At 50.9% G+C, this 26100-nt stretch overlaps 10 protein-coding genes across 10 annotated transcripts; 7 read left to right on the top strand and 3 right to left on the bottom strand.

Moving 5' to 3' along the window:
* Positions 1-557: 557 nt before the first annotated feature.
* Positions 558-2634, bottom strand: PpBr36_01003 (uncharacterized protein; the record flags this gene model as incomplete). The annotated part of the gene is made up of 6 exons (XM_029888192.1): positions 558-1188; positions 1271-1795; positions 1868-1907; positions 1974-2032; positions 2113-2422; positions 2532-2634. The coding sequence occupies 6 exons, from the start codon at positions 2632-2634 to the stop codon at positions 558-560; spliced, it is 1668 nt and encodes a 555-aa protein (XP_029751730.1).
* A 1944-nt stretch (positions 2635-4578) lies between these two features.
* On the top strand, positions 4579-4866 carry PpBr36_01002 (uncharacterized protein; the record flags this gene model as incomplete). Its single annotated transcript, XM_029888191.1, has 2 exons — positions 4579-4744; positions 4850-4866. 2 exons carry the CDS (start codon positions 4579-4581, stop codon positions 4864-4866), a joined length of 183 nt encoding a protein of 60 aa, XP_029751731.1.
* A 2272-nt stretch (positions 4867-7138) lies between these two features.
* Positions 7139-8073, top strand: PpBr36_01001 (uncharacterized protein; the record flags this gene model as incomplete). The annotated part of the gene is made up of 2 exons (XM_029888190.1): positions 7139-7357; positions 7978-8073. Coding segments are annotated over 2 exons (315 nt in total), but the record flags the coding sequence as incomplete, so codon positions are not given.
* A 908-nt stretch (positions 8074-8981) lies between these two features.
* On the top strand, positions 8982-9294 carry PpBr36_01000 (uncharacterized protein; the record flags this gene model as incomplete). Its single annotated transcript, XM_029888189.1, has 1 exon — positions 8982-9294. Exon 1 carries the CDS (start codon positions 8998-9000, stop codon positions 9292-9294), a length of 297 nt encoding a protein of 98 aa, XP_029751729.1. The 5' UTR covers positions 8982-8997.
* Positions 9295-13144: 3850 nt separating this feature from the next.
* On the top strand, positions 13145-14282 carry PpBr36_00999 (uncharacterized protein; the record flags this gene model as incomplete). The annotated part of the gene is made up of 2 exons (XM_029888188.1): positions 13145-13302; positions 13751-14282. The coding sequence occupies 2 exons, from the start codon at positions 13145-13147 to the stop codon at positions 14280-14282; spliced, it is 690 nt and encodes a 229-aa protein (XP_029750649.1).
* A 729-nt stretch (positions 14283-15011) lies between these two features.
* Positions 15012-16809, top strand: PpBr36_00998 (uncharacterized protein; the record flags this gene model as incomplete). The annotated part of the gene is made up of 5 exons (XM_029888187.1): positions 15012-15073; positions 15151-15245; positions 15320-16122; positions 16201-16275; positions 16681-16809. 5 exons carry the CDS (start codon positions 15012-15014, stop codon positions 16807-16809), a joined length of 1164 nt encoding a protein of 387 aa, XP_029750648.1.
* Positions 16810-16854: 45 nt separating this feature from the next.
* PpBr36_00997 (uncharacterized protein) lies at positions 16855-19222 on the top strand (the record flags this gene model as incomplete). The annotated part of the gene is made up of 4 exons (XM_029888186.1): positions 16855-17266; positions 17382-17879; positions 17963-18062; positions 18133-19222. 4 exons carry the CDS (start codon positions 16855-16857, stop codon positions 19220-19222), a joined length of 2100 nt encoding a protein of 699 aa, XP_029750653.1.
* Positions 19223-19398: 176 nt separating this feature from the next.
* PpBr36_00996 (uncharacterized protein) lies at positions 19399-20945 on the bottom strand (the record flags this gene model as incomplete). Its single annotated transcript, XM_029888185.1, has 3 exons — positions 19399-19532; positions 19644-20271; positions 20346-20945. The coding sequence occupies 3 exons, from the start codon at positions 20943-20945 to the stop codon at positions 19399-19401; spliced, it is 1362 nt and encodes a 453-aa protein (XP_029750652.1).
* A 900-nt stretch (positions 20946-21845) lies between these two features.
* PpBr36_00995 (uncharacterized protein) lies at positions 21846-23108 on the top strand (the record flags this gene model as incomplete). Its single annotated transcript, XM_029888184.1, has 3 exons — positions 21846-22021; positions 22159-22384; positions 22473-23108. 3 exons carry the CDS (start codon positions 21846-21848, stop codon positions 23106-23108), a joined length of 1038 nt encoding a protein of 345 aa, XP_029750651.1.
* A 1166-nt stretch (positions 23109-24274) lies between these two features.
* Positions 24275-25346, bottom strand: PpBr36_00994 (uncharacterized protein; the record flags this gene model as incomplete). Its single annotated transcript, XM_029888183.1, has 6 exons — positions 24275-24310; positions 24514-24572; positions 24669-24754; positions 24829-24956; positions 25040-25115; positions 25189-25346. The coding sequence occupies 6 exons, from the start codon at positions 25344-25346 to the stop codon at positions 24275-24277; spliced, it is 543 nt and encodes a 180-aa protein (XP_029750650.1).
* Between the last annotated feature and the right edge of the window lie 754 nt (positions 25347-26100).

Raw genomic sequence — 26100 nt, 5'->3', positions numbered from 1 at the left:
CCAGCCATCCCATTTGCGTCCTTGTTGCTTTTGTTGGGCCTCCCGGGCCAGATTGTACTAAAAGAAATTTGTCATGTCCAGAGAAGAAGAGGGATGCAATAGGAAGACGAAACAGTAAACCAAATGGGGAAGAAATATAAAGATAAAAAAAAAAAAAACAATCGACGCTGAAAATCAAGATCCGGTGGCTGATGCCATGTAGCCCTTGCCAATTCATGCGCCCTGCCAGATGAGAGGTTTTAAGTTTGCCCCAGGAAGCCAAGCGAGGCCTCGTAAAAATAAAACAGATTGCTTTCCGCTGAAAACACCGTTGATATGCTGAAAATGACAAAATGAGGACATGGTGAGAAAGACATAGCTCCGGCCAGCCATAGTAGTAAAAGTTGAGAAACATGGGGGGGTATTGCATTGTCCAAACCAAACCAAACCAAAAAAAAAAAAGATGTTCAAGATTTTAATAACAAGATTATGAAAAAAAAGCATCAAAACTGAATTAAAATTTGAGCTGGGGAGAGAGGCTGTGTCTCATTGGGTGCTTTTCGGATAAATAGTTGTAATCAACTGGCGTCTGGTGCTGTTTCGATGTCTTCCTGCTTCTCGTCTGTCCTGTCTGCAGGGTCGGTTATCTGAAGGCTTACAAAGGCCCCCACGATGGTCATCAGTCCACTGCACCACCATGGCAGGCCAGAGTAGCCCATCTTGAGACCCGCTGCGTACAGCAGACCAGATATCGTCGGGCCGAACCCACGACATAGGCTCGCTGTGGATGCTGCGACGCCATTTATGCTGCCCAAAGCGAGCAAACTCGGAGCTGAGTTCGCCAGAAGAATCGCATTGCTCGGGTATGCGATTGTCGAGAATGTGCACTTCCACACCAGGGCTGCGTAAATTCCGTACATGCGAAGGTGGTCCGGGAGGAGCACCAGATACGGTGTGACCAAGTACAGCGCAAAGTACGAGAGCGAAGTTAGCCTGAATAGGCGCAGAGACCCAACGTGACTGAGCACAAAGGGAACGATGACCAGGTTCGAGAGGATAGCGTATATGCCCTGCAGTCCGATGATGACACCAACAGTCGCAGTGTCGTAGCCGAATCCGTCGGAAAACTTGAAGGGTAACGACACGGGTCTGTGTTGGGGAGAAGTGCTCAAAAAGATGGGGAGGAGCTGGTCGTAGGTCATGGTGTGGCTTATCGAGCAGGAGTCAGTCAAGTCAGCCCACGTCGCATTGGGATTATACCAACAATGGCATCACCGTAGATGCAACTTACAAGGCCAAAATTCCATATGCGACAATATTGAGAATGACGGGCTTAGTGAAGGTCTTGTTCTTCTTGGCCGCCTCGACCTGCTCTCCGTCATCGACAGTAATTGTTGCAGCCGACAAGTCCAATTCATCCAGTGAATCAGAAGGCTTCTGAGAGGATAGCTGCGGCGAGCTCTCCTGCGTTTGATAGCCAGGGAGTGGTTCATCGTCCAAACGTGAGAGTAGCGGCTGCTCCTCCCCTTTGATATCAATGGGGGTGCTCGTTTTTCGTGACGTCCAAAGCCACTGGAGCCTGGCAACCAATGCTTTTCCGAGCTCTCGGCCCCGGTCTCGCTCCTTCTTCTTCTCGGCGTGAGTCTCGTCCAAGAAGAGGATACCGATCATAACCCCAATGAAGACTGCTCCAGCGCTGAAGAGATTGGGCAACAGATAAGGGAACGTTTCCCAGATCGTGCCTGGCTTGAACACGTTGGGGTACGTGCTGCAAGGCTTAGCCAACGCGCCGCCAATGGCCGGGCCGATTATAGACCTGGAATTTCGTCATGATTTAGCTACAGCTTCACTTGGCCAAACCACGATGGATGGGGCTTTCGCAGCTTACCCTAAGCACCATACCGTAGGCATGATAGTATAAGCGCGGGCTGTCGTCATGTTAGTAAATACGAGCAAAAACTGGGCGCCTGCTGTGAAAATAGTAGAGGACTTACGCTGATGCTCCTTGCACTTTACCAACTCCGCAACCGTCGTTTGCAAGACGCCAATGTTGCTGTAAAACAATGTCAGATCATTTGCTCAACCGCGGGGAGATACCCCACCTCCATCGACACCAGGGAGGAGATTCCATACCCGTTGAGAAACCCGCCCAGAGCCCTGGCGAAGAGTGCAACATAAAGATTTGGTGAAAACCCAAAAAGAAGCACGCTGATCGCCGTTCCAACCAGCCCCATGAGTAGAATGGGCTTTCTCCCGACCTTGTCGCTCAGGCGTCCCCATAAAACGCCCGTCGAAAACTCAGCAAAGGTGAATGCAGAGGTGACCATGCCGGCGTACATGGCAATGGTGCTCTCGTCCTCAGTTATTTTGAAATCCTGGACCATGGAGTAGATATAGGGGAATATTCCCATGAAAGCGATTGGCTCGCATATCCTGCATAATGCTACATGGATGGCAAGTCGTTGTTAACAGATGACCAAGCCCCTCGAGTCTCATGGACATGTCTCATTATGAAGGCAACCCCCCACCTCGGGGCCCGGCAGATCACATACCGAGAACAAGAAGCTGCTGCTTTGGGAACGGCGGCGAGTTCGAAGCTGCAGGCGGAGCCGATGCCGAGCTACGCCTGCTCAGGCTCATACAAGACCTCCCCATCGTTATGAAGACGACGAGGTCTGGTGGTTCCTACCAGTGCTTGAATACCTGTTTGTGTACAGGGACGCCAGATGCTAGATGTGGTGAAAGGGCACCACGGTCTAGGTATGTGTTGTGTATGATGAGTGCAATTGGTTTTGTTATGTCAGGTTGCAAGAGGGAAGAATTCTGCAGGAAGACAGGAACAGAGAACAAGCGTTTAGCTCATGAGTGAGCTTGATGTCTGTGGGCCACGTTCTGTCAAGGATGGGACCAGTTCCTAGGGCCGTGGGCTGGTCGGGAAGGAGGACGCTCGATCTCTTAAGACGTTTCTCCAGAGGTCCGAGTTCAAAGGCGGTAGTTAAATAACGAATCACCGGTTAGATATAGTTAACTGCAAGATGGCCCCCAGTTTATTTGTTGACCGTGTAGTGATCGTCAAAGAAGAGGATGGTCAGATATGCAGTCTCAAGGGTCTGGGCAAGTAAAACGCAACGTGATGTAACAGGAAGCAAGCAGCCTCATTTATGTAGTCGAGCAAAAAGGAGGGAAGAAACAATTCGTCCTTGGGAGCCGGTGAGAGATACGGAGGAGGCGTGTACAGAACAGACAATGTGGATAGGTGGAAAAGATGGGCGTGGCTAGAGAGAGAAATTAAAATAAAATAATTAAAGGCAATGGACAAAAGAGGTGCGAGGTCACCAGGTCTATCTACTTCTGTTAGCAGGTGTGGCGGGTACCTGGATTAGGGGGAAAGGAGATGTAAGGTATTTTCCTTTCTTTTTTTTGTCATTGCTTTTCCTCTTTTTCATTTTTTAAATTATTTCTATTATTATTATTTTTATTGGGAGGAGTGAAACGGCGGTGTCGCGTTGACACTTTGACCCAAAGGCGAACAAGCAGATCCTCTTCTGACTAGGTAGATTCAGGAAGGGATTAAAGGTTCTAGTGGTCATCTTGCGAAGGGATCCCGGCACTGGTTCGAGCTGGTAGCTCCACGCTGCTTTCCAGGAACTTTCGGAGGTACCTACCTTAGCAAAGAAGCCAGGGCAGGGCTAATTGTAACTGGGCGGCAAGTGCCCGACGATGCAAGCCGGTCCCGGTCTACCAGTTCCTTGCCAATTGCCACGATTGTCTTGCGAAAAGAGAGACATGGGGCTTGGAGAGTGAGTGCAGGGATATATGGGCGTGGGCGGGCCCCCCTGCGACCCTCGACCCGGTTCTTCCTTTTTTTCGGGACCTCAGGGAGGGAAACAAAAAGGAAAGGGGAGGGTGAGAGAAAAAAAAAAAAAAAAAAAAAAAAAGTTCATTTTGACTTTTTGGCCTGCGTCGCGTTGCAGCCAGCCGGGGTCGAACCCACCCGATTGCCCGGTGTGTGCCTTTCCTTCCTTTACCCTCTTAGGTACCCTGGTACTTTTGAGCGGGTCACCTCACAGTGTGCATGCAGTTGTGCGTCGTAATCAGAAGCAGTGCGACGGCTTACAGTACTTACCAACAATCCGGACAAGACGGGGCGGGCATTTACCTGGGCAGTGGTATTTATTGTACCACTTATTCTAATTAATCCTTCTCCATGGGGTTGCACTTTACTTTTCCTCGGTTTGCTAATAGCCGCGAACAAAAGCTCCTCACCAACTGTCCTTATTTCTAAACAGTAATAGTGTACATGAGATCAGCTAGCCATACCGTGAGAGTAGGTCCACCACTGTTTGTCCTGCCTGTGCAGAGGGGCCACTGTGTTTGCGAAAGAATCAAAAGCCAGGCTACAGACCGAGTTTTGCGTAGTAATGCGGTCATTGGTCATTGCAATATCAAGGTATTTTTTTTCAGGTATGTATCCGTCAGCTGATGTGGACTCTCGGAATCTGGTTGTGTTTTGGTCCAGGTTCTGATTTACCTTTACCGCGTGGTCACTGTTAACCATTTTCGCCCGGTGCCTGCCTTGCTTGGCAAGCAAGATTGACAATGGTTCGCCAGGAGTCCTCCTTGCCCTACTCCCTGGCAAGCCCAGGTACCCGGGCAGCTTCTGTTGTCATCGAAGCTTTTTGTGGAGATTTCAGACTGTTGGTGGGACCCGACAGCCTTATGTGGGACATCCCCGTGAATTCCGAGCTCCCTCCCACGTATAAGCATGCACTAACGTCAGTATCACCGCATGTCAGGCGGTGAATCATGGGTGGGAACGAACAGCCTCTGTTTTTTTTTTTTCCAGAAGCCTACGACGCCCGCCCTACAGCGGGGTGGGTAAGGTAGACATCAACGCCCGACGCCGTGAGAGCACCTGGCTTTACTATGTAATCAAAGTAAGAAAACATGGGTTTCCAAGATTTCACGCATGAGAAAAAGAGTCATCGTTGCTGCTCAGCCTTTGTGCATTTTAATATTATCCAGTCCTTCTAGGACAAGTGGACTGCTTTCAGCTCACCGACATTGACAGTCACCAATCCTGCCCCATCGCGGCGGTTTGACGCGCAGTTTCGCAGCCTGTGAGACTGCACAACGTGTCTGCCGCATTTTGAATGGCCCCTCCTTTCAGCCTGAACACAGTTCGGCTCAACGGCGGCGGCATGCTTCAGTCATACCCTATGTATATACCCTTGTATCTATCTGCCCTGCTGAACCCCAAAGATCGACAGAATGCAATTCTTTCGGGACGCAACCAGCCAACAAGTCCGTATGGCGATCACATGCCACCTTTTTTTTTCACCGCTGCCCTGCAATCAGCATACGTCAAATGCCAACCTGTCATCGTATCCAAACAGGCCATCAATTCTGTCTGTCATAAACGACAATGCCAATAGGTAAGTCCTGCCACACGACCGAAGTTTTCCCGGGCGGGCAATGGGGGGCTGTTGGCTTGGAACGATGATCGAAATATGTCCAAGCGGCCTGGTTTGAGATCTCATGGCTGCCGAGCCCACGCGGGAGCCAACAAGACGCTAATGCAGTGACGATCTAGGCGACTCTGCCGGTGGTTTTTTTATTATTATTTTTTATCTCAAGCATGCCAGCAGTAAGTAAAGGCAAAGAAAATGATGTTTCCTCGTAGCAGCAGGCTTGGCATGTTACCACACATCTACTGTATCATCTGTCTTGCTTTTTTCCCTTGCCAGCGGATTTTCTATTGAGCACTGCCGGTTCCAAGACAATGTCCAAAGTAGCACAGTACTACTGTCTAACTAGCATACTGCTTATGCGATGGTAGCAATGGTGGAGACTCGTCGCCGAAAAGGCGGTCACACATGGAGCTTAACCCCTGGCTGCACTCCACCAAGGAATATCCACAATCTCGCGAGGTGGTGCCCAAGCCGGGTTCACGGGTCTGGGGAGAACTCGTGACAGGAGCAGAGCGTCACCCTGGAAGCTGGCCAGTAGGCCAGTATATTTTATTACGAAGTACGCACCTACAATAGACTACCTGGCGAAGCGATGTGGACATCCCTGCTTTTTTTTTTTTTTTTTTTTTTTTTTTTTTTTTTTTTTTTGCGCCCGCGCGCGTGTGTATGCGACATCGTTGAAGCATGATAGTGCGTCCGCCTCCATGATCGTAGGAAATTGGATGTCACATCCGACAATGTTTCATGAAGTACTTACTGTAATACGATGGATACTCGTTAACCAACATAACCCAAAACCGATTGCCCGGGAACGGTAGATTGATCAGAGATCTTTTTTGGGCAGAACGGCTACAGCGCGGCTACGGCACGGAACATGCAAATAAGGTGACGCCAACATGTGCTAGCAGCTATAATACACCCGGAAATCTGCTGTCAGATCCCAGGTTTACGGTTCATGTCTAGGTTGTCGGGGAACTTTTTTGGATAAGCAGGTAGGAGCGTGAGATTCAGATCGATTCGCGAGCTTTTGGCACCTCAGACCTTGTACAAGCTGCAGATGCAGCCGGCTTGCCCAGTCGCTTTAGTGCGCAAGCTGCAAGTCCGGCTCCCTTTCGGGTGAAAAGCGTGGGTTTTTTTGAGCCCGGATGTTGCAACCGGTCGTCCTAACCCCTGGCTGGACTGAGCAGAAAATCTCATGTTACAACATCTAAACTTCGTCATAATTCCAGCACGAGGCGGGGGATAAAACAGTTCCAATTTCGCGAGTGGATTCCGTGGGACCGGTCACCATCGTACGGGCAGGTTTCAAGGTTGGGAATAATATGATGTGCTTGAACGATCGGCCTTTTGTTTCTTTGTACAGTGAGTAGTACAGTCCATATAAAGTAGAGATGCAATCGAGAATGTACACGGTACTTTTTATTTTTAGTTTTTATTTTAGTTTTATTTTTAATCTTTGTTTTTATTCATCTTTTGCCCCGTTAGAAAGATTTTAACGTCTAGACATACCTTGTCCAATCGCGAAATGATCGCAGATCAAGTGATTTCTTCCTCCATTAATTCTTCGCTTGGTTGCATTTTGTGCATTCAAAAAAGAAATCAAAAGGCAAAAAACGGAGATGCAGTACAGGAACAACAAAAGACACCCTCGTCAAAGCCTCGCTAATTAATTCCCTAGCCCAAACAGCCCGCCCAAACTCTCAAGGGTGGCGCCTGATAGCCATCCCATCAGCCAACCATTCGTCCCTCTGGATTGCTGGTGTGGGGTGAGCCTTTTTGCCAACGGTGGTCGGACGAGCCCCGACTGGCTTGCCCCCTCCGGGGAAGGAAGCCGCGTGGCACAGTGGAACTCTCGCGGAAGACGCCTCGCGCCTTCCGACTGGTCCGCGGGTGTCTTCCTGCCAAACGTCAGGGAAGATTGCGACAAGGCTCAGCTCTCCAATTGCCAGAATTGGGATCGTGCGCAGCGCCCAGGCACTGTTCCGACTGAATTTGAATTTGCCTGCTCCCACGCGTGGGACAAGGCCCTCCTTTGATTGTCCAGTGTCCAAGAGTTGAGTGGGCTGACTTGTTTTTCGGGCGTGTGCGAAGCGTAGGCAGAAGACATGTGAAAAAAAAAAAAAAAAAAAAAGTCGACCTGGAAGGAGGGTCTACTCCTTTGTACCGCAATAATTACGCAGTAATTTTCTTCTTGGTTTCTTCTGGAAAAACCTGGGTTTCCACACTTTGCACCCTGGCGAGCTGATGAACTTGCATGGTTCCTTGCAGGTTACAGGGGAGATTTCCTTTTTCCCTCCTCTTTTTTTTTCCTACCTAATTATTTGACCCCCTGTTTCCCCCAAGCGGGATTGGCTTTTTATGGTTCTGCACCCACCAGATCGTGGATCTTGCTGTGACATGTCTCTGATGACTATTTGACTCCGGAATTACTGTTATTACCGTGTACCTGGCTGGGTACTCTCTCGCCCATCAAGTCCTCTAATTTCGCGCGAACCGGCGATGCCGACGGTGGAAACTCAAATGGAAGCAAGTGGATCTTTGGAAGAAGCAAATTGGTAACGCTCTTGAGAGGATGTTTGAGGTTACTGCCGATACGCAGACTCCACTACCGTGGGACGTGTAAAGTGGCACATGATCTTTTTTTGCCAAGGTCTGTTCGTTTCTTCTTGGATATTCCCTCTCTTTTTTTCTCCTCTTTAAGTTGCTTTTCGAGATTTTTTTTTCAGGTCTTTGATCGGTCTGGAGAAAAAGAGATCCGGTATCTTGAACGATCTTTGTGCATGTATAACTACTTGGCTACCTAGGCACTCTGTACTTTAGGTGTGCCGGTACATACCCCCACCAAAAAAAAAAAAAAAAAGCATACCTGTGTCACTTTTCATCGACGACTCATCACGTCGTAGTTGATATCAGAGCCCCGCAAGGCTAATTTCTGTAATATTCTCCATCGGCCTCGCGCTTAAGTGATGAGCGGGCTCCTTTTACCGGCTGGCCGGTTCCCGGTAAATACGCAGCATTGTCCGAAGCACTGTATCCGCAAGGTCTTGGCTGTTTGTGAAAGCCAAAAGCGGAACCGCAAGAACACATTGCATACTTGTGGGCTCTTCGCTACCTACCTCGAACCTACGGCAGCTTACAACTAACTCATGCCGCTCATAGGTACTCAGCTACTCCGCTATCGGCGAAAACTCCCTGTTATACCCTACATTAGCTACAAATTACCTTCAGCAGGACCAAGTTGTCAAGATGTTTGCAATTGGCGATGACCTGAACACATTGCTGTAGGTACTTGGGGGTTTTAATGCAGCCGGGCAAGCTGGGCCGCATCTATTGCGATATGCACTGCAGCATGGGCAGCTGTTGCCTGCCGAAGCTGAAAACCCAGTAGGTATGAACGGGCATTTTGTTCCGCATATCCCGTCCCCTCCCTCCCTTGAACTTCCATGGTCCAGGTCACCTACACGACACGACAATCGCTTTCGTTTACTGTATGTCTTTCCTCGTTTCATCGGTGATAGTAAAACAGAATACATCCTACATCCCTGCCATGAGCTGGGGGGATGGCGCAGTGGTTAAGCGCCATGGCTGTTACTTGTGTAACGTAGGTTCGAATCCTGCTCCCTCCACCTCCTCCCCACTTAATGTGGCAAGGATAACCCGGCTGGCTATCGACAACAACCACCCGCCTGTGCCGTCGAGCCCACACTTGTTGGGAACTTCGTCTACATGGCTACAAACGACCGACAGCACCGCTGGTTGGACACAGGCCCCTCTCGACGAAGAGCCGTCAACTGCCGTCAGACGAATCCTCCGTGCGCCTGAAGGCACGGGGTCGCGTCAGTGAACCAACCCTGTAAGCAGGGCCGGGCACGAACCCGGTCAGGCTCGATTCGCTTCTATGCCCTTGTTTTCCGCTGTGTAAATAGAGAAAAATAGAAAGCGCGCCGAGATACCCCTCGGGAGGTTGCTAACGGCCGGCTAATGAGCCGGGCCGAGCCCGGCGTTAAATAATACTACTACTACTACTACTCCCTGCCATGAGCTTTTTTGCTTTTTTGTCCGCACAATCAAGGTACTCGTTTCCAATCTCAGCACGATCAACACTAAAGCTTTCAGCTACCTATAAACATCCTCATTTCAACCTGCATGGTCACACAGTGCAGCACGAGCGTGTGCTTCATGTTGCTCTCGGTATTTATCCATTCTGGGGCCGGGTCGTTTTAATACCGCATAGCGCGGCCGCAGGGCTATCTGGACAGGGGGACAAGCTCCTTGCAGTGAGCCGCATACCAAGATGATACTCCTTTAAACTGTTTGACAACTGATCAATATCAGGTATCTCTTGTCATCAGGCTGCCCTGCGGACAAAACTCTCTGTATGCTCTCAGTGCTCTCAGTGCTCTCAGTGCATCTCCACATCACACGACCCAGAGCCTGGCAAGCCTAGAACCGTCGAGAGATCTCACCGAGTGTCATGTCATGGCGACGTCTTCAACATGCCATGCTCTTGGCTGCAATGCCACCCTCTACCCAAATCCGGCCTTTGACTGGATCTTGACTGACTGTTTAGAGTATCCTGCATCCTGCATGAAGAACTTGAAAAAGAACCAGCCACAGATCATGAGTATTTTATACCGCTGGTCACACCCGTTGCAGACTCGGTTGCATGCACAACAGTCCCCTTATCCGCCTACAGGGTAAGAAAGAGGTATCACGAGGGTCAGCTGTCTCGATGCAACCAATCTTGCCGAATGTACCGGAAGACAGTGCAGCTTTTTTTTTTTTTTTTTTTTTTTTCTCTCGCAAAGTTCTGTTCACCCATACCATACCTGGTATCTGACATTGCAATCACTGGTCTGTTCTTTTCTCTGGTTGTCTCACCGGTGAAAGTTAAAGTGGCCTTGTCATAGGTTGGCTGCATAGACTGATGAGTTGGCAGCCGTCTGCCGACGCACGCATCGCACCCGAGTACTGGAATGGGGATAGAAATACTTTGCCCGAACCACTGACAACATTTGCAGTTACAGGCAACGACGGCGGTGGTTGCAGCAGCTCTCCAACGTCGCACAGCATACAATTAATTGATGCCACGCGAAAATCACCCGCCCATACACGGTTTGTATAATTCATCGAGGACCGAGATATACAAGTAATGTCATAGATGTGTATTGGTTATCCTATTTCATGGCTGCGCAGAGGCAGGTTGAGCTGTCAGCACCCCAGAAGAGAAATGGGATTTGCTGTGTGTGTGTGTGTGTGTGTGTGTGTGTGTGTGTGTGTGTGTGGCGTTGCTGTCTTCTGTATGTACCCGGCAGCGCCCAATCAGACGGACAGCTTTCTTGGCAGTTGTGCGTAAATACGGAGCTACGCGATAGGATGGACAAACTTTTCGTATGCAGCCCCTACCCACGGCCATGCGCGGAACTGGCCGGCACCGTAGCAGCAGCGCGGCAGGCTTACAGCGACGTTTGTGATACCCCCAATGTCGCCCTGTCCCATGACGAGAGCGTCGGCGGCGGTGTAGCATGCAAGGCATCCCCAGCGACCCAAATGTCTTTCCGAGGTGCCACAGACCAATATTGATCTCATTGCAGATTCAGTCAAGAGTATGCTTCGTCGTCCCGGAAGCTAAGCTGTTGGTCATATCACGGTATGTCGGATCGCAGTCCCGGTCTGAGACAAGCCGCCGTGGCTTTCAGATCGAGCTCCCTTGGCAAATGACGGGTGTTCAGCTGTGGTCGAGAGAACAGGACTCGACCGCTATTCTTTCACATGATACCGTGCTTGGGTGCGCGCTGGACCGCATCGGGAGCCAAACACAACGACCCCCCCTCCCACAAGAGATCCAAGGAACCTGATCAGCATTACCCCATCTCTAAACAACAGGTTTATGAATAAGAAGCAATTCGAACATGTACGTGCCTTGGAACCCAAGCACCCGATGATGAATGACACCTCGGAAGCCGGTGAGGGGTCTGTTGACTGGCAAGACCCGCAGCATCCATGGCTCGCATATTGTGGTTGCAATGAAAGGCTCTTCCCTATCCGCACATCGCTTGGCCAGATTGTTTTTTGTCCCTGCCTAATGGTCTATATTATCGTTCTTATGACCCTTTGATCTCACACCGGTCTGTTCGAGTCGTGGGTTGGCAGTAAGTTGTTCTTGCTACTCGAGCAATTTAGTGGACGGTAGAAACAAAAACAAAAAAATAAAAAAATAAAAAAAAAGATTAAACCACAAAAAAAAAAAGAAGAAAACTGTACGGCTAAACGAGGCGGTCCGCAATCTGCTGTCGGAGACCATCTCCCGAACACAACATGATGGCGTCAATCGCATTACCAAAAGGGATTCGGACATGATAATAATTCTTCTTATTTGGTATAGGTATGAGTACAAGTACCTCTCCGGAAAAGAACGTAAAAGAAGATCAAGTACTGCAGATAGGGTCTAAGAAGGATTTGGAAGCCACACGCCCCCCTCCCCCCCTTGCATTGGGGATTGGCCCACTGCCCATCCCAGATACCTGGACAACCTTTACGGCAGCGATCCTAGCGGTTGCTGGTGCAGCTGCTCCCTCCCCGGACCTGATAGGGTGCTGATTCTTACCCATCCATATTTTATCACTGCAGTGATGCTGCTTTCATATCACATGCCGTAGGACATTTGCCACCAACAGGACAAGATGCTCAAACGACAGGGCGGGGACTTTTACTAGACCAAGAACAAGTCATCTTTCCGTGTTGTGCTTTGGTTTTCAACCACATAAACGACGGTGAAATAAAAGAAAATAAACAAAATGAAATCAAGTCGGCTACCGGAAGTTGATCCTATTCAACCAGACCTACAGTAGACTAGGCCATATATGAGACGAGAGGGATGTAAAGGAGTCAAAGTTATACGTAGCTACCAGTGCCTCGATACTATGAGCCAGAGATGTAACTTACCGCTCTGCCGCGTTGTAACAACAGACCTGTTGCGTGCATAACCAGGCCATATCCAAGACCGTCTCAGATGATACCAGATTGGAAGAGATGCAATCGACCGAACTGTGGACCACTCCGGTAGGTTTGTTGTTTTGGACGATAACATGCTTGAGATCGAGGTTAGGTGGTTGAGTTGGTCCCCAATCACTCCGCAGTGGCGGCTCGAGATCTCCGGGGTAGGTTAGCAAGGCTAGGTATCCGTAAATAGAGAGAGACATTGTTTGGGAGCGCGGCAAGCGGACAAGAGGATCCTAGACTCGGGTAGCTGGCGACTACCTACCTACCTAACTAAGCTGGGTCACTCCGCTCTTCGGCCAATGTAGTAATATCTGACCATACACACCAGAGCTCCAAGCTGCACTCACTCCACTGTGGGGCAGAACAGTGATCGTACATGCGTCACTCTTCCGTCGCGTAAAAGACTGCCGCGGTCGAATTTGCGGTTTCCTCTCTTTTCATTTATCACATACATGCATTTACAGTTCAGTGCTACGACAGCCCTCCATCCGACGTAACACCGACATTTTATTGTCCTCGTACGGTTTTTTTTTTGGGTTTTTTTTTTTAGTTGCGTCTCGATCTGGTATTTGCGCAGTTCCAGAGACCGTTTTCCCACCCCTCTTTGCTCATCAGCCCCGCTCGCAGAACCCGGCAGGCAACAGATATCGAAAACCGATCAGTCAGTCTTTTTGTTTGCACGACACACGAACATGGCAGGCAAAAAGGGCGGAGGGGAGAACAGCAAGAAGGCTGCTGGGAACGCGCGCAAGGCCGACGCCGCTGCGCAGAAAGCTGCAGCTGAGGACGCCCGTCGGGAGGCCAAAGAGGCAGCGGAGTGGGATAAGGGCGCAAAGAACAACTCCAAGAAGTAAGACTTTTTTTCGCCCCCTCCCCCCTTGATTGGCTTTCCCTTCCGCCGACCATATTGGATTGCTCCTCCCGCGGAGGAGACAATCTACTTCTCTACGGTGCTGCTACTAGCTATTCCCTTCATATGGGGATGTAGTCCTCGGCGTCCTATACATTAGTGCCAGGGGGGACAATAGAGAAACTCGGTTATGAGACAAGATCCTCTTCCGACACGTAGCACACAGCCACGAAAGTCAAAACCAAACATATTGCATTCTCAATCGACGTACCTACCCATTCCCCGCGCCCCTTCACACTCACCGCTTCCCTAACCCTCCTCCTCATGGTGAAAATACTCCGATCAGGCGGGGTTATATGTGTGGCGTTCTGCGCCGAGACGAAGAACGAGACAAGAAACATGGGCTGACGGAACATTTGCGCCGCGCTTTTCTTTTGTTTTGTCACAGGGAGGCTGAAGCTGCAAAGAAGGCCGAGGCAGCAAGAAAGAAGGCGGAGAAGGACGCCCTACTTGCAGAGGAGGAGAAGAACACCCCAGGAAGGTCGAACCCCAAGAATGCCAAATCGGCGGTCAAGAAGACGAATACCCCGTCACGAGGCCTCGACCTCTCCCAGCTCGACGGAGACGACAGCAAGCCGCTCTCGGCCCTCAACGCGACAGGAATCGACAATGCGCTCGACGCCCTGTCCTTGACGTCTTCATCGGACGCGGCAAAGATCGACAGGCACCCGGAGAGGAGGTTCAAGGCCGCCTACGCCGCGTTCGAGGAGAGGCGACTCAAGGAGGTCGAGGCCGACGGGAGCATGTCGGGTCTGAGACTCAAGCAGAAGCAGGAGAAGATCAGGAAGGAGTTTGAAAAGAGCCCAGAGAACCCCTTCAACCAGGTCACGGCTAGCTACGACACTTCCAAGCAGGAGCTGAAGGAGATTCGCGAGCGGGAGAAGGCCAAGATCGAGGGCAGGCTGGCGGAGAAGAAATAGATACAAGCTGACCGTATAGCACCGAGTAAGCCGTGGTTGCCCAGGGGTTTCTGGATCATTTCTTCTTTAGCCAGCATAGCATTTATACCATAAGCTTTTGCGCGTGCATTGTTTCTTCTCCCCTCATTCATCAGAAGCACAAGTCAGGGGTTGGAAAAAAAAAAACAAAAGTCTACATTAGACGTTTGGAAGTTGGATTTTTTATGACTGCAGAATAGTCTTTTTGCAGAAAACTGTATTTTTTTTTTTCTCTCGCTTCATCATCAAACCTCACCTGACGCCGGTCTCCGCTTTAAAGTCTTTGACCATAGTGACAGAATTCTACTCTGAGTTACATGCAATAAATAGGTGCGAATTGGAATTGGGCCTACAATAGTCTAGTCCAAGCTTCCTTATTAGTTTCGTATCTGTGCCTATTTTTATCGGGTATTGGGCGGCACTTGATATGACATACCCGGACAATGCAAGCTAACGATTGATCCTAAGAATGCGCTTTTGACCCCGCCATGACGGCATTCCGACATCGGGAAGAGAGGGGCTATAGCAGGGGACAGGGGTCGACTCGATATATTGACGCTTGCCACCGCCCTCGGCTCAATCCGTCGCGGTCTGGAGAAAACGAAACGCATAAACAAGGCGACCATGGTTTCGTGTGTCAAGTTCATTATGTTCTGTTCTCGATCATGAAAGCTTGGGGAGATCTTGGGAATTTGCTCAAGCAGTTCCAATATGGGGTCCACAAAGATGTCCACGCTTCCAGCGCTCAGGAGACAACATCTCCTCGCCGAGTTGTACGTAGACCAGATACCTCATGCACCCAAGGTACCGTACCGTACCTACGTGGCTAACTGGAGTACACGTGCGACAGTGCAGGGTTGAAGCAAGCTTGCCCAGATGGTGTCTTCATGAGCTTGACACCCGGTGACCCTGCACTATGGTCGGGCGTCATCTTCGTACGGAAAGGTACGAACAGGAGAACTCGGTGTGGTCTGCGCTCGCCATGTCAGGATTCTAATGGGCTTGCTTGCTATGGCCAGGACCATACGAAACCGCAATTCTCCGCTTTCAAATATCATTCCCCGACACCTACCCGCGTCTACCCCCATTGGTGACTTTCTCGACCGACATCTTCCATCCGTTGATCACGCCTCTGACCACCTACATGTACACCACCGATATCCACGACAATGGCACAGTGAGCGCAACCGACGAGGAGCGACTGCCCCCAGGGGGCTTCAGTCTTCGGCACGGGTTTCCCAACTGGTTTGGGAGGGGCGGTGGACATAAAAGACCTGGCCAGGGTGGCAACAGGGTCGCGAGTGGCAGCAGTCAATTGCAAACACCGCCGCGACCGTCAGGGGCCGGAGCCAGCCACGGTGGTACGCCAGCTTCGAACCTGTCATCTGGGGGTGGCCCGCAGCGACACCTACAGACAGAGATCGAGAGCGAGGAGATATCAACGTTTGAAGTTCTTCGGTACATCGCCAGCACTTTCGACGACGCCGCTGTTCTCGACTCAGTGCCTCTCGAAGCCGCCGGCAATCCAGGAGCTTGGCATGCTTGGAAGACACGCCAGAGCCAAACGGCCAGCTCCAATGACAGCGCAACCTCTCCGTCTGGTCCAGGAGGGTCAAGTACACCCAAGACCACGCAAGGAGTGCCTCTGTCCCAGGAACTGGGCGGTGATGACGCCCCAGAGGCAGGATCGGGTGCTTTTGCTCGTAGACCAGGAGAGTGGAATTGGGAGGGAGTCTGGGAGGAAAGGGTCAGGAGAGGTATAGCAGCAAGCCTGTCCGAGCCGGTTCTCTTTGGAAACGCTGGTGGTGCCGCTGATGATGTGGTATGTATCGACCCGACGACTTTGTGAGCCAACTGGAATTCTCTGAAGCAGCCTACTGACGAAGTTCTCACATTGTAGATTCGGTTTATCAATATGGAGAAAGACGATGTGGAAACCGCTAGAAAGAATCTGCTCAAGACACTCGGTCCTTCTGTGACTTCGCAGTAGGGGGGTCTGCGGAAGGTGCGCTGGTGTATTGCCTTCCTAGTTAGCTCTGTAACCAGTGTCAGTTGCATGCCATGATTCTGTCGTACTGGTCTTCGAGCCGTTATCCTATCCAAAACAAATCATAGATGCTACAGAATTGTCCAGGGGGCCTCTCGGATTTTGCAATAGATTGTTCGGGGTTATAATTACCATATCAACAAGCTTTGCCAGGTTCTAGCAGCATCCAGTCTCTTTTTTATGAATAATGAGTAAGAAATTCGCAATTGGCATCCCAGTCCTCTTCATCAGCGCTATACTGGTTGTCGCAGCGGCCGTTTACTTCAGACGCGGTCTTCGTCTACATTTGAATCCTGTTGAGCGGTGCTTTCGTCGTCTCAACAACCGCCGCAGCTCCTCACCGAAAAGAGCTTCTTGCTTTACCGCGGATTCCTGGCGCGGACTCGACAGCGCGTCCGACCTGGGCAGCATCGGAGCGGCAGCATCAACAACGGTCCTTGGCGCGGCAACAGAAGCGACTAATGTTACTTCACCCGTCTGGCGACCACGTCGTGCAAGCAATCTGACATGGAGTTTCACGGTTATCTCGCCGGAGCAGGCATCGCCAGCAAGTCCACGAGTAGCACAGACTACGGACTGGGTCTTCTGGGCGACACCGCCCAGCCCGAGCCCCTCCAGATCGTCAAGCGACGTGAGAGCGTCCTCCGCGGATCAGCCACGGTCGGACGGTGCGGTGGGCGAGGCGGCAGCGGCGGCGGCAGCAGCCCCAGGAGGACTAGTGGCGATACAGACACAAGCGGCGGCAGCAGCGCCCCCGAGCTGCCAGGCGGCGATGCCCCGCTGACAATACCCAAGCGCAGGCGTGGCGTGAGCGGCGGCGGGAGTGTGGTAAGGAGGTCTCAGATCTCCTCGAGCTGGACGTGGTCGCCCTGCGTGAGAGGAGGTGGGCTGGCTGGAATCGGGCCCGATGCTTACGACGGTACGTACCTGGTCTTGGTTTTGTATCTCTTCAGGTGTGACTTGTCCAAGCAGCTCTCCTACAGGCTTTGAGCATGTGCTTCATTGACTAACTAGAGGACGTATGGCCCTGTAAGAAGACAGCGATGGAGACTCGGCTGTTGGCCAGGCACGACCAAGTTTGCAGAGCAGAAATGTACCAGATGTGCTGCTCACGCAGAACAAGACGGGAAGCTCCTTCGTCTCGCGGAGCCCCTCGGGCGAGTCATTTCAAGCAACGCAGCAGTGGTCTCACTCACCTCCTTCCTATAGGTCGTATGCACATGACGGCGGTGATCCATACTCGCGCGCCAATACTTGTCTACCATTCCTCAGCCACGCACCATTTGGAAGACAGCAATACCATCAGAGCCCTCCGCTGGCAGATCCACTGGTATTGGTGCCTTGTGTCACAGTAGTACCGGAGTGCAAAGGTGTCGATTCTGGCAGACGCAGCTTCTGGGCGGCTGTTCAGGTCTCGACACAGTTGACTCGGCCAGAGATCATGGTGGCCAGGAATCGTTTCGGAGATGTGTGGAACGGAGGAGGAGAGCAGTTACAGCTGACTCCGAGGGTTGTGCATGACAACGAGTTAGGTGAGTGCTTTCATCAAGGCACTGTCTTCGTTTGTGGCCGATGAAAGAGGGTAAATATTTAACAAATTACGATGCAAACCCAGGTCTTCATCAATTTGGTTATCTATACGATATAAGTCTCGAGGTATTTGCTGTGGATGGCAGCTCCTTGATGGAGGTCCTTATGGATAGGACAGCACCAACGTAAGGAGTCATCATCAGCAGGAGTAAGTTTGGAACTTCTCTAACCATTTTTTGGGGGTTGAATATATAGAACCCTGGCACCAGGAGACAAGATTCTTGCGCTGGCCCATGTCGAGCTCCATTCAACTCAAAAGCCCGACTTTGCCGACTTCCCAGGTCAAGAACATGGTAGACGGCACGACTCCGAGGAGTTGATAAGAGACCTCGAGCTTCAGCTAGGCAGCACACAGGCGGAGTTTCTACGTGTGAGGCTTACCTACCGCCACTCAGGTTTTCCTCAGCAGCAGTCGCAACAGCAACGACAGGTTCCTCGCGGTGGCGACTCGCTGATGTCTTCGACGACAACAACAACTGCAAGCAATCACAAGATCGAGACGCAGGTAATAGCAGCCATTGAGAGACGTAGCTCAACCTCGCCGTGGTCACCCTCTCCAGCCTCGATGCCGAACCCACTTATTCAGATCGTAGCTTCTTGCTGGGGCGTGGCAGCTGCCAGAGACGTGATGGACCGTACGTCGGTGGGGCGGCAGTCACAGGCCAGCAGTCGGTCTTGCCGATCGCCTGCCGAGTCCTCAGTGGGCCGGCGGCCGCTGTCCAGCATCGAAGGCAACGCCGTACCCACCGTGCCAGCACGGCGTGCTAGCCTACGAAAGGCTAGGGCAGGCTCGACAGCAGATAGTGGAAGCGAGCGTGAGAGGAGAACCCCCGATCCCGCCCACAAGCTCTGGACCCAGATCCGCCGAGCTTCGTCGACCAAAACACCGGCGCCAAAGCCCTTCTCCACACCCGCGGCATCTTTTCGTGGGCGAGAACCGAAAAATCCAAACGGAATTGTGGCTAGCCGTGTAGAAGGCCTCCAGCAAAGACAACAACAATCACAGAATAGCCAAGGGTCGACCACCGAGCCGCCGAACCTATGGCGGAAGCGGGATCCCGACGCACGGCGAGAGTCACTTCGGGAGACGGCACTGCGCAACCGAAGATCACTTGGAGTGGACACCTTGCGCAGCCTCGTGCCCAGCGAATGCGGCAGCAACAATGACAGCCAGAAGCTGTTGGTGCAAGACTCGTATCAGTATGATCCTCGGAGCCTGAGAGGCAACAACAGCAAGGGTAAGCGGGAGGCAGGTGGGAGGTGGGGATGGGGTGGCTGGTGGTAATCAAATACCAGGCCGCCTAGGTCTAAGCAGATACAGAATTAGCCAAAACATACTTGACGTAGGTAAAAGTAGGACAACAATTGGTTTATCAGCAACGAGAACCAGGCAATACTTGTTTACCGGTGGAAAAGGCAGAGAAAGGGAGGATAGAGACAAGAGCTGCTACCTATGTTTATCTATTTTGTTGTACCGTGGGCCTGCTGAGTTTTCAAAAGTGGATTTCCATCGTCGTCAAATTCAGCCCATTGGAAGAAAGAACAGCCATCTTTGCCAGGAACATTTCCAGCGTGGCACATCCAAAAGTACTTGCCTGCAAAGAGACCAACCGTCGTTATTTGCAGTCATTAGCATTATTGTAACAGCCCTAAGCAGCAACAGAAGTGACGGGGAGTTGCTCGGACGAAGAAGAGACTGCCCTTACCCCAATTCTCTTTCTTTTTCTGTACAACGCGCATTACGGTGGCAATTCCACAACGACACTTGGGGGTCAGGCTTGGATGAAACTCGGGCCTGTAGTCTCTGTACGTGATATTGATACGCCTATTACCGGCGATTGGATGTGGCTCGATGGCCTGAGCCGGGGCGATACTGTGCTTCCACTCCTCTTGCATCTCGGCATGCATCACAAGCAGCGAGTTGTGGGGGAGGTGAATGGATATCTGGCCTTCGGCGTCGCCCCGGAGGCTGTCCTCATCAGATACACTCTGTTGGGTTGTCTTGACGCCGCTGCCATCGCCTGCCGGATCCACCTCGGTCCTAGGTAGGACCCGCCTCACACGAAACTCCCGGGCAACCCCTAAAGACAGCGAGCCAATGACTGCCCGGGGGCCCAGATAGGTGAGCTGATCGCTGTGCCAGCCGACGTTCTGCTGTGGCCCGTTGTAGCAGTTTACAAAAGCGGCATTGGGGGCCCAGGGTCGCGGACACTGATACTTGAGTTTCTTGCCGCCGGGATATTTTGTTGCTATCCGATGCTGAATTTCGCGGTTCACTGCCTCTTGAACCTTGGGCTTCACAGCCTCCAGTCGGGGCGTCAAGCGCCTCACGTCCTGAGTATCCGCTTGGTCAGTGATTCCGGCATCGCCGAGTGCTGGCCATGTGCTTCGGCTTCATATGGACGTACAGACAGTCTAGCGCCGTTGTACAAGTATTCATACTTCTGATCCCTGAGCTCCTCGGCACTGCCAACGTAGAAGCCGCAAGTGTGCGGGCTGGAGACGACATTGTCAAACATCTTGAACGTTATCTTTTCATATGTTTTAGACTCGAGTAGGAGCTCCTCGAGCAGATCGTTTGCCTCCCCCGGGGCTAAAAAGTTGTGGATGACGGTGCAGGGAGTGTGTTCAGCAATATCCAGGGGATCGAACAAGAACAGAGTCTTGCCCTTTTTGGACAATAGCCTGGACTTCTTGGCAGGGGTGGGAGAAGAAAAGGTTCCCGAAAGGGGATTAGCAAAAGATCGAAGGGAAGACTGTGCTCCCGGGTTTGAATATTTAGTGATAGTTTGCTTCTGTGGCAAAGATAGGGCGGCAGACGCATCCGAGACACAGCCTTCGTGGGCGAGCAAGACGTCGAGAAGAGTCTCGTGATCAAGATCCGGGTGAAGGGAGCTTAAGAGAGTTAGCTTGAAATCGGTAGACTCGTCGCCGTCACCGTCTTCACACAAGTCATTTAGTGGTGTTGGGCTCGACTTTCGTTTCTTGCGGGTGACGAAGGCGTCCATGTGGAGTAGGCCTAGAGGATAATCTTTTGTTTGGATAATAAACAGGCCCAAAAAAGGGAGTAGTCAGGAGGAAGGTTTCAGTCTAGTCATAGACGATGAGGGAAGCCAATTGAAAAGTCGGATCAGGCTAATGTTGAATGAGATGCGTGGATGGCTGCATTATCCATAACGAGACAGATTTGTGTGTTTTCAATGTTGTTATACAAGCAGCATCAATTAATCAACTAAGCAGGCAATCGCAGCCGATGGTCAATATATTTGGATGAAAAAAAAAAAAAAAACAGCGAGCAGTCTCGATTAAAGCACTGGGGGAGAAAGAGTCTCGCCCAGGTAGCAGAATGTAGAACGGTGACGAGTAGAAGACGCGTTGCAGATGTTCTTTCGAGTGCGTGGGGTTGAATGTGGGGTAAGTGACTTTCGCGTCCCGTTCGCCTGATCACGTGCTGGGCTCCACTGTCTTATGCGCAGGAGGAGCCATGGGACCCACCATGAGGGAGCCGACCGCCGAGGCACTGTGTCCATGTCGGTCGGCCAAGTCCCGTGAGGTCGGACATTTGTTTCCCAAAGTTGGACTGCATCTCACCTCGGGGCTAGTCCGAACTCGGCAGGGGCATCTGTGACATAATAAGTATTGCTCATCATTGCCTGTCCGCTTCAATCTATCCCAAGACCAAGAACTTGATCCGGATCCAAATGCGACGAAGGCCAACGCCAAACCACAGCCGCTGATAGTGCTGGCTTAGTCTCGGAGCTGGAGGTGCAGGAGTTCGTCAAGGCCTAGGGATAAGGATAAAAACAAGGACAAGGACAACAAAGGGTTGTTGTGGGAAGCGACATTGTCCTCCATTTTGACTATTGCTTACAACAAGCGGTTTTTTGTTTCTTTTTTTCCTATTCACCATGAGTGCCCCTATGCTTGAGTTCCGGACGCAGGGCTTCAACCCCTACGCCGTCAAATATTCGCCCTATTATGACAATCGAATAGCTGTTGCGAGCTCTGCAAACTATGGCATTGTGGGCAATGGGAGGGTGTATGCCCTGGGTCTGAACGCTGCAGGTGTGCAGGTAGAAAAGACGTGAGTTTTTTTTTTTTTTTTTGCCTTGTTTTACTCCTGGTTATTTCGGCGCAACAGTGACTTCTTTTCGAGGAGACTCGACCCGGTGAAGGTCTTTCTGCGCACTCACTCACAAATCGTACTCAACCCTGCCACAGCTTTGACACCAACGATGCTCAGTATGACCTGGCATGGTCTGAACTCAACGAAAATCAACTCATTGTGGCCTGCGGCGATGGGTCCATCAAGCTGTTCGATTTAGGCGTGAACGACTTTCCCGTCATGAATTTCCATGAGCACAAAAGGGAAGCTTTCTCGGTGTGCTGGAACTCTGTTAGCAAGGACACCTTTCTTTCAAGCTCATGGGATGGGACTGTCAAACTTGTGAGAACCCGACCTTTCTCAAGAAGATGGTTTATCCATGTGTTGTTTGATATAAAAATAGAGTAACGGCTAATCAGGCATCCAACAGTGGTCACCCACCCGCAACCACTCACTCAAGACGCTGCCGATAGGCAACTGCACATATAGCGCGTCCTTCTGCCCTCTCAATCCCTCTCTCATCTCTGCCGTGTCGACAGACTCACACCTCCGTCTGTTCGACCTCCGGACGCCGGTATCGGCCAAGTACCACCTGGTGGCAGCCATTCCGGTGCACGGCGGGCCACAGCCGTCTCCCCCTGCTGAGATCCTGACGCACGACTGGAACAAGTACCGCGACACGATCATCGCGACCGGCGGTGTCGACCGTGTCGTGCGCACCTTCGACATTCGCGCCGGTGTCAATTCGGTCGGTCCCATTTCGGTCATGCACGGCCATGAATTCGCCGTGCGCCGGTTGGCCTGGAGCCCTCACGTCAGTGACCTGCTCGTCAGCGCCAGCTACGACATGACGGTGCGCCTGTGGTCTGACGGCTCGAATCAGCAGCCTGGTGCTCCACCAGGCGCGCCGGTCGCGGCCCAGGGTAGACAGTTGGGACTGATGAACCGTCACACCGAGTTCGCTACCGGTCTTGACTGGTGCTTGTTTGGCGCCGGCGGCTGGGTTGCGTCTTGTGCTTGGGATCAGAGGGTGCTATTGTGGGACGCTAACGCCTTCCTCAGGTAACCAGCGCATCATGACTTGACCGGCTTCATACGATATCGCTCTATCAAGCAAAATTTTTGTTATATTTGAGGATATTTTGGGGCGTTTGCGCTTGAGCTCATACATCTAAACCAGCGATATCTCCAATAGCGCAAGCCGGTAGCTGGATTTCATTTGTATATGTAATAGTTTTGGGCTGTCTTGGATTTGGAAATACCACTGAATGGATGAACTTGGCTTGCTCTTCACTGATGGAGTCAGAACCGTTTAGTGACTTTGTGCCAGCTGGTGTGCCGCCAATTCGGGATGACAAATTCATCAATTGTCACTATTTCTTCATTCTGGTTCAATCGAAAAAAAATAATAATAAGTAAATAAATAAATCATACCGATTCAACCGCTGGAACTCACAGTCCCAATACCTAGAAAACTTTCGATACACCATCCGCCTCATCCAGCTTAACCGTTCCACACAGCAACGATATTTTTCACGATCACACGACGGGGAAAAAATCATACTCAGCTGAATATTTCTCTTGAGCAATACTCTCCACCATGGACGCTCCGGAAATAGCGGGTATAGTGATTGGCTATGTGCTCTTCGTCTGCGTCTCGGTAGCTTTTGTGATTTATACCATTAGGAGACGCTAGTTCCAAGAGCGCATTGCTAGATGTCCTTCCATAGCCGTTGCGCTGTGTGGCATCAGTGGTAGGTAGATTTATTGAGGGCAGGTTTCATAGGTCGGGGGTCGCGAGGCTGGATATGAGGGATTATCTCAAGTGTCTTCTGCTGTGAACTACCTCAGAATTCATAAAGCAGACATCACGAGACATGTCCAACGCAACCAGGAAGAGAATCGTACCAGAACGATGTGAGGAAGGAAAAAAAGAAAAGAAAAAGAAAAGAGGAAGCAAACGCTCAACTACTCAACGCTACAGATGATGATCAAATCAGATGCCGCAAATGTAGGTTCTGAAAATAACCTAGAGAGATGAGCCTCTGCGAGGAATTGACAAACTCCAGTAGAAACGTTCACAATCTTGCCGAGGTCATAATATCACATATGCCCTGGTGCCCGGTGTCATTCCACGTTAGCCAATATGCATACACCCCACAACGCCGGCGACTATGTGGGCGGTGTCACACACTGGCAGCAGAACACTAGTGGCGTCGGTCTTCAGTTCCATCAACCCAGCTTGTACAGTTGATACAACGCTTGGCCCTGGACACGTAGCAAAGATTATCAGATTAGCACATGACTTTGGGTGTAGGGAGATGGATAAAGACCAGCGGGGGTTCGCGCGATGGCCGGCAAGCCAGCATTTTCTATAAGTTTCAAAGCGGTCGTGGGAACTCACTTTTTGGAAATATTAGTACATCAAATCATGGTAAGTTCCGGAAATTGGGTGTATGCGTGTACATTACCTTTTCGTTTATGCTCTTCTTGCAGTATGGGCACTTCTTCAGATGCTTAATGATGGGGTCTAGGTAAGAGAAGCACATTAGTAGAAGTCAACCATTGTTCCTGCCCGTGCGTGCATACAAGTCCACTTTCTGACTATCCATGGACTAAAACTTACCGTTGGAGAAGTACTGGTAAAGGCCCGCAAGTGCATAGAGACTGACGCCAAGACCAAGAAAATTCAGGACCTTGTTGACAAACGATCTGATGTCCAAAAAAGTCGCTCGATTAGTTATCATTCATAACTTGGTACCAACGATGATGGCAGTTGTGCTTACCCCCATGCCATGACCACGGCGCTATCTTCCTGTGCCAGCTGAATAGTCGGATAGCCGCCATTTGCAGGATCGAAGTTTGGGCCTGGCTTGAGCACAGCGAATTTTTCGTCGAGGTTTTTGTTTAGAGGCTTGCGTGTTCGGTTAGCTTACATATTTTATATATTGAGTCTTCACCGGTATGCCTCGGTTTGCTAATTATTCGCCAGCTTACAAAGAGGACACTCAGGGGCGGAAGTAGAATATCCGAAACAAGAGAGTTGATGATACTGGTGAATGCGGCGGCAAGTCTATTTGTGAGTGTCAGCAGCAGACTCCAGAGCCTTTTTGGCTCGCTGTCCAAGTTCATGAGCAAGCACCTACATCAACCCAAACGCGATCTCGAGAATATTTCCCTGGAGCGCAAAATCCAAAAATCCATCCCAAACGCGACGTATGCGTCTCTCGCCGTCCTCAAACCTCTCAGCCCAACCTTGATCTTCCTCATCGCTGAGGGGGTCATCACGATAGCTGCCCGGCATTTTGTGAGGCCGTTGAGGGTTTCTTGTATCAGCTGGGCGATGGGAGGGAACCGGTTTTTGCAAAATATTTTCGAGCAGCGGAATAATAGCTCCAGCTTCAGACTAGGCGCGATCAAAACTCGACAAGCTGGAGCTTCGACAGAAACTTTTTTTTTGCGCTTGCTGGATCGGCTGCTGGTCAGGTGGCTGGTTACAGCTAGAATTTTAATGCTGTAATAAAATAGGTGGTTAAGGTTAGGTGCGTTGGCAGCTGAATGCTGGTGGAGCTCTCCACTAACAGGGAATGTTGCGGGGGAGGATAATGGGATGGAGTAGCGACTGGGATGATGCCTCGTGGCAGTCAAGGAGCCACAATTGAAGGCTTTACAATGACATCATCGTGGGTTTTCTCTATCTTTTACAATAATGTCGACCTTGAGCTTAAAGCAACTTACAACCTGTAATCGAGAGAGAACAAGCTGTCTTGAATACATACGCACATTTACCTCTATTGATATCCAGTAGAGTCAGTCTCATTCTGGTCTCGCAAAATCGTCCACATAGGTTTGCGCACAACAATGCATAAAGCACAATTGTGTGTACGGAGCAAGATACAAAATAGAGAAGCAATTAATATTTGCACACTTGGTTGGAGATGGGTCCAAGTACCGACCTTATCTTGGCCCACTTGCAGATCAAAACAGGGGTTATGTCTAGCTATATCGAGAGAGCGAATGATAGATTAAAATCCCATGAGGAATCAAGCATAACCGTC

Source organism: Pyricularia pennisetigena, chromosome 2, assembly GCF_004337985.1.
Source record: "Pyricularia pennisetigena strain Br36 chromosome 2, whole genome shotgun sequence".
Lineage (NCBI taxonomy): Eukaryota > Fungi > Ascomycota > Sordariomycetes > Magnaporthales > Pyriculariaceae > Pyricularia > Pyricularia pennisetigena.
Note: the sequence above shows the minus strand (reverse complement) of the source record. Positions and strands in the feature narration are given on the sequence as shown.